At 40.0% G+C, this 6,000-nt stretch overlaps 1 protein-coding gene across 1 annotated transcript; it reads right to left on the bottom strand.

Annotated features, from left to right (window-relative positions):
* Nucleotides 1-3,158: 3,158 nt before the first annotated feature.
* Nucleotides 3,159-5,392, bottom strand: JH06_2096 (peptidyl-prolyl cis-trans isomerase; the record flags this gene model as incomplete). The annotated part of the gene is made up of 12 exons (XM_014671970.1): nt 3,159-3,326; nt 3,357-3,389; nt 3,421-3,513; nt 3,545-3,587; nt 3,620-3,716; nt 3,752-3,966; nt 3,997-4,355; nt 4,386-4,685; nt 4,716-5,087; nt 5,118-5,201; nt 5,233-5,320; nt 5,352-5,392. The coding sequence occupies 12 exons, from the start codon at nt 5,390-5,392 to the stop codon at nt 3,159-3,161; spliced, it is 1,893 nt and encodes a 630-aa protein (XP_014527456.1).
* Nucleotides 5,393-6,000: the final 608 nt, after the last annotated feature.

The following is a 6,000-nucleotide window of genomic DNA, read 5'->3' as shown; positions in this document are numbered from 1 at the left end:
TCATTGCTCTCAACGCTAAAACAAACCCAAACGAGGCTCCACGTAATAGTCACGCATAGCAGCCGCTGCATTCACTTCGAATGATGATACTGACATCCTGTTGCGTTTGCGATGATTATCTACAGAGAATAGAGATGTGACACAATTCGGTACCCACTTTGTGGCTGCCGCCATTCTATTTTATTAAATGATTCGTTACAATGTCTCGTTACGAACAAATCCGAATCATTATCAGGGAAAACAGACTTGATGATGCTCTTGAGGTATTCCGCTAGTTCTATTTACCATAATGGTATAGCTACTTGCCGTTGAGAGAATGAATTGGTTACACATTCAAGACGAAAATGGAGTCTCAGCTGATTCGGAGCGTTTTCTGTTGCTAACCAATTTGAATGAGTTGCTTATCAAAGGAATGAAGGAAACTGGAGATTATTCTACCCCTCTTCAATTGGATCTGCAACATCTTCTATTTCGTTTATATGATATTAAGGATATCCCACTAGAAACAAAACTGTGTATCTTGAACAATTTGGTATTGTTCTATGGAGAAAGGGGTCAAGTCTGAATTCATAAACATAATGAGAATTAGATAGGAAATATAAGTTATTATTACATGGACATTCTTCGTTGGTGCGGTTTTGTTTCGCATCAAGCAGAACCTTCAGCTGTCCTTCACTATCTAATGAGTCATTCAACAGAAGAAAATGCTATTCGATTTGTTTCTGTACTTTCTTGCATTCTCATCTGTGCACATCACTTCCAGAAAACATGTCATATAGTTCAAGAAGCCAAATCAGTCTTATCATCGGTAGCTACCGTCTTTTCTCTGTCCCCTATGGTTCGTCTCATCCTCAACGGAGCTGCTTCTCCTCCTTCATCTCTGCTGTATCTGTTTGAAGACTGGTGGGACATTGAATTCTGCTATCAACAAAAGAACTATTCCCAGTGCCAGACTATTCTTCATTCGTTCCTTCAGACACATACCAACGATGCCTTCTTCATCACTTATGATCTGATTCTTTTGAACATCAAGACATCACTTTTCATACCATTGTGTCAATCGTTTCTTACCTCCCTTCCTTCATGTCCTAATTGTCCTTTCCATCTATGGTTTGGAATTCGACCATCACTGACTTCAGATTGTATCACTCTCCAACAGTTTTTCGCCTACAAGCTCCTTCTGCTTCTTTTAGAACATGCTCCCTCGGAAGGAGTGATGATACGAAGGGCTCTAAGCCTCTGTGGAGACTGGGAGAGAGTACGAGAGATCAAGTTGATTGCAGAAGGATCGACTGATCGGACGTCTGTGTATGGATGGATGTGAGTGTAAATGATGGGATTCATTCTTAGTCTGGCGTTTCAGGATGCTTTCAACAAACATGATTGGAATGAAGCTGCTAGTGCCATGCAAGAAGTTGATAGGAGGAAGGGGCAATACAAGCCAGCCACTCGTATGTTGATTGATGTCTGGATGTTTCGTAATCAGTTTTTATTAAAGCAGGTGACAGAGAAAGAAGTGGTCTTCCGAGAGGCCTGTGCAATGCAGGCATTCCATACCTCACGGAGTCGACTCTTGTGTGGAGATGTCACTGATTCAACGACTGTCCATCTGCTAAATGTATGTATCGCCCTCCTACGACGAAGTGAAGTGACTCGATGCTGCGTGGTGTGGTCTCATTACTGGGAAGAGGATATTATGATGGCGAGAGAGGAACGATGGATGGAAGAGCGATTGAAGGAGGTGGAGAAGGCAATAGCGAATGTGAACGGGAATAAATTGTGGAGACAAATGCTTGTACTGGATCGATATGTGTTGAATCATTGGACGCAATTGTTAAAAGACCGCAATGTTGCTAATGAAGTGGCTGCTATGGAAGCCAATGGAATTCTGTTTCATATGTCTGTGAAATAATTAGTACATGTTTGTATCAAACAAACTGATTACTCAAAGAACATTTGCTTCATTAGCACTCCAATTACAGCTAGAAGGGATACAATACTCACTGCTGATGAGAACGCTCCATCTACCAAAGTCCAATTGAGATTGGTACATAAAACAATTCCGTCAGATGCAGAAGTAATAACAATAGATTGTTCATCACTAGTACGGACTGACCAAGGTCGGTACACATCCATACTCAGATAGCCATTTTCATCAGTAGCACGAGTACCCACAATTTCATTGTCATGGTCACCATATTCGGCAGTAGCATTGTTGCGATAATAATAGCCTCCCTGATGAGGATAGCACGGCATTGTGTGTAAACGGACTGTCATTACGGTTCCATTCAATGGCTATCAATCATTACATTAATCAGATTCTACGATATTGAATTCTGGAAGCATCGACCCCTCATTACTGATTTCGAGGAATTGGGCATTCACATGAAGATGGGTCTCATTGCTATGAATAATTAATTTCCTTTCAGTTTTACTATCGAACAATCGGAGTCAAGGTATACTGAGTCTCATTGATCACCACTGTTCGCTGAAACGGATAGAAAACACCATTGGCTATGGAGCCTTCATGATAAGCTAGCTATAACTATACGCAAATACTGCTACTGTCATAGGGATCCTTATCATCAGCTTGCGTTGTGTACTTAACAAAGGGAATTCGAGCAGTTACGCAGACAAAGACAAGACACAACAGATAGATCGATCTCATAGTATATTATTGAGAGTGGAGGAGACGAAGAAGAAGGATTCAAGTACTCCATTCGACGAAGAGATGTCTATCAAGCGCGAAGACAGTATAGATTCAGTTAAGAGGACACGAATCTGTCAATGGGTCTTTAGTTTAACCATGGAGTATGTATGACAAACGACTATTCGATGATCCAATAACTTCTTTTTTCAAAACAATATGTTTTTCTAGAGAATTCAGTGGACTAGAATAGAATACATATTATCAATTCTGCCCCATAATTAATAATTCTTAACACATTTTTGTTTATGAACGAGTGGATTGTTATTAGTAAGGTAAGAATTATCCCTTGATTGAATTTAAACTCTCTGAGTATTCATGATGGTGAAAGTTTGAGATCATTTGTCTAAATGAGAAAAGTCTACTGAAATACTCAGCCTTGAACTATTCTAATGGTTATAGTAGATTTTTACTGTTTGTTGACACATCATTTGTTTACAACAAGAACGAACTAAAGCTGACCACATTGGGTTACTATAACATCTAAAATGGGTTTGTCTTTTTCGCAAGGGAGGTGTTCAATCTTATGAACGATTAAAAGGGAATCGGAATCCAACACACGTCCAAACGCAACATGCTTTCCATTCAGATGTGGTGCTGGGGCACAGGTAATAAAGAACTATGATTCAGTTTCTTTCTTTCTTCCTACTTGACAGCCATTTGTATTGGGCCCTGCATTTGCCTAGACATCATACTTCTCAGTCTATCCGAACCATTGCCAATAATCCGGCTCTATCAAAGCGGATATCGAAATTTTCGTCTTCAAAATGATCTCCATAGATACTGAGACTTCCAGTACCATCTCCCTACACCATTAGTCTCCAAGTCCATTTTTACTTTCATAAAGTCTCCTCCTTGAATCATGAACCCTTTGATGATACTTTGATTTATTTCAACACACCTATTGCCTACCGGTGGATCCTTGTCTTTTTATATCCCATAGGAAGTCTAGACACAGAATATTCTCCAGTACAAAATTGTCTACACATGATCACCACCATCGAACTCTCTACCGGAAATTCTCTACTGTCTATAATATTATACCACCCGTAATGTGATATACCTTTGGACATTTATTTTTGAACAATTCGAGCTTAATTCGTCCTGAAGGACTTCCTCCGATACTGACATCCAAGAAGACGACGATATTCCCTTTCCTTAAACTTTCTAGCACTTCAAGATCCATTTGTTTAAAAGATGATTGATGTAACAAACACTCACACTTATTGCCTGCATGCTTAAACTTGGTCTCAGCATTTCTACCCATTATTCTCTCAACCGATTCTCACTTTGTCTGCAACTCATTGAGCCAATCTTTCGTTTTTGTTGTATCTTCATTCCGCAGATAGGTCCATTTGCTCTGAGATCGCTTTCCAAAATCTCGAACCTGCATTACCTTCGGCATCGCCAATTTGTTCACCTTATCACGTTCTGTTGGAGCATGGAAATCACGGTTTCGAATATCATCCGGACTAGTAATACTCTCATCATCCAAATAAAAGACTCCTTTGTGATAATACTTCTGCAAGAAGGTGCCCTGGACATGTTCTTGTTTCTTCTTCCGGACTCCTTCTTCTTCCAAACGCTTATTTTCTGCCGCTAATTCTTCATCTGTCATTCGTCCACGACGCTTCTTCTCTTCTTCATCCTAGAAATGATTTCACTCCATATCCCTCACTTGCTTTCTCTGCTCTTCTCGCTGACGTTCTCGAAGAATCCGATAGAACTCCCTCCATCGCCAGGCCTCTTTCTCGTCAGGATTGTTAAGATCGTCTGTGTCATCAGGAATTTCCTCTTCTGTGCGAGGATCTTTCTTCTTCCCACGATTTTCTTCCTCCTCAATTTCCTTCACTTTTACCTCCTCAATCATCTTCTGTGTCTCGCGGACCCGTTGTTTATATTTTAGTTCTTCCAATTCCTCCAATTCACGTTCTTTTCGAAGCTTTTCTTCGGGATCTTCGATGGTTTTACGATTTGCCTACACATTAACCACAAGAGACTAATTCACTTTGGAAATAAATGTAGGACGATGTCGTAGTGCAAATAAAGTACCCTCATCTTCTGAATCACTGGATTTATATTCATCGTCAGCTTCACTCTCTTCCTGTATTGGCTGTTCTTCCGATTCGTCCATTGTCTCCAACTCTTCCTTCTCATCATCTAAAGCACGAGAGAGAAGCAAGCGACGTCGTTGGGCCTCTTGTTCTTCCGTCATTGTCTCTTCTTTATCCATATCTATTGTTAACAATTCCGACTTGGGTGATGCCACAACCGATTCTCCTCTCATAAGCAATTCTTCCTCCTTTAGTCCAACTTCCTCTTCCTGCACGTTACGTTTAATCATATTCTGAGCTGCATGCAATCGCTCTAATCGAGAATCCTAATTATTACGTCAGAAGGCGATAATTACTCTTTTCTTGTCAATTACAATCCTTTTATCCTTCTCTTTTTGTGAGGCCTCTAGTTCGTCCTTCTTCTTTGCAAAGTCGGGAACCTTATTTTTATAAGTAGTCAATTATTCCTACAACACCAGGACGATATCGTTTCACCTTTCCAATAACCTTGTTCTCTCTCTCCTCTTTTTTGTTCAATAGTTCATTTCGAAGCTCCTTACTAAATATCAATCCAACTCCAACATAATCACTTATCAAAGCGACTATTGAACAGAGCTCCTGCCGTATCCATTGTTCTGAGCATGGTAATACTGAGTTAGGCAAACTCCACAGGAATGAAGGATTTGAAATACGGTTTTATGATTGTAACCTATCCCTTTAGTTAATTACCTCGTTTTGATTTCTGTTTCAAAACATAGAGATATTCTTTCTTAGTCATTTTCAGACGTGGAGACATCGGAAATGGATCAAACCACTTCTCTCTTTCCTAAAGTAGACCGCTTGGAACTATTGGCACTTCATACACAAGAGGTGTATAAATGGGGAGCCTCGCGTCAAAAGACTGTGAACTATTCATGGTAGTGATGACAATAGATGAAATGGAAGAAACACCATCTGGTGGATTATATGCGTGAAGATGCAACTCAAGATGCCCACCAAAGGCAGGAGTTGGAAGAAATAGCTGATCTGAACAAAAACATCGATGTATCTGGAGTTGAAGTGGATCATGTATCAATTGGATATTAGTTTGATATAGATCTATGATAAGGTGATAAATTATGTCAATGGATCCCTGGACGAAGGGTACTATCGTAAGGGGATTGGCGTAGTGGTTCATTGTATATATTAATGAATAGCAATTCAATCTATCGGAGATTGCAGACCTATTATGGTCAGACT

The sequence above is a fragment of the Blastocystis sp. subtype 4 genome, assembly GCF_000743755.1.
Source record: "Blastocystis sp. subtype 4 strain WR1 chromosome Unknown seqid_0122, whole genome shotgun sequence".
In the NCBI taxonomy this organism is placed as follows: domain Eukaryota; class Bigyra; order Opalinata; family Blastocystidae; genus Blastocystis; species Blastocystis sp. subtype 4.
The sequence above is the reverse complement of the archived record's forward strand: the minus strand, read 5'-3'. Positions and strand labels throughout refer to the sequence as shown.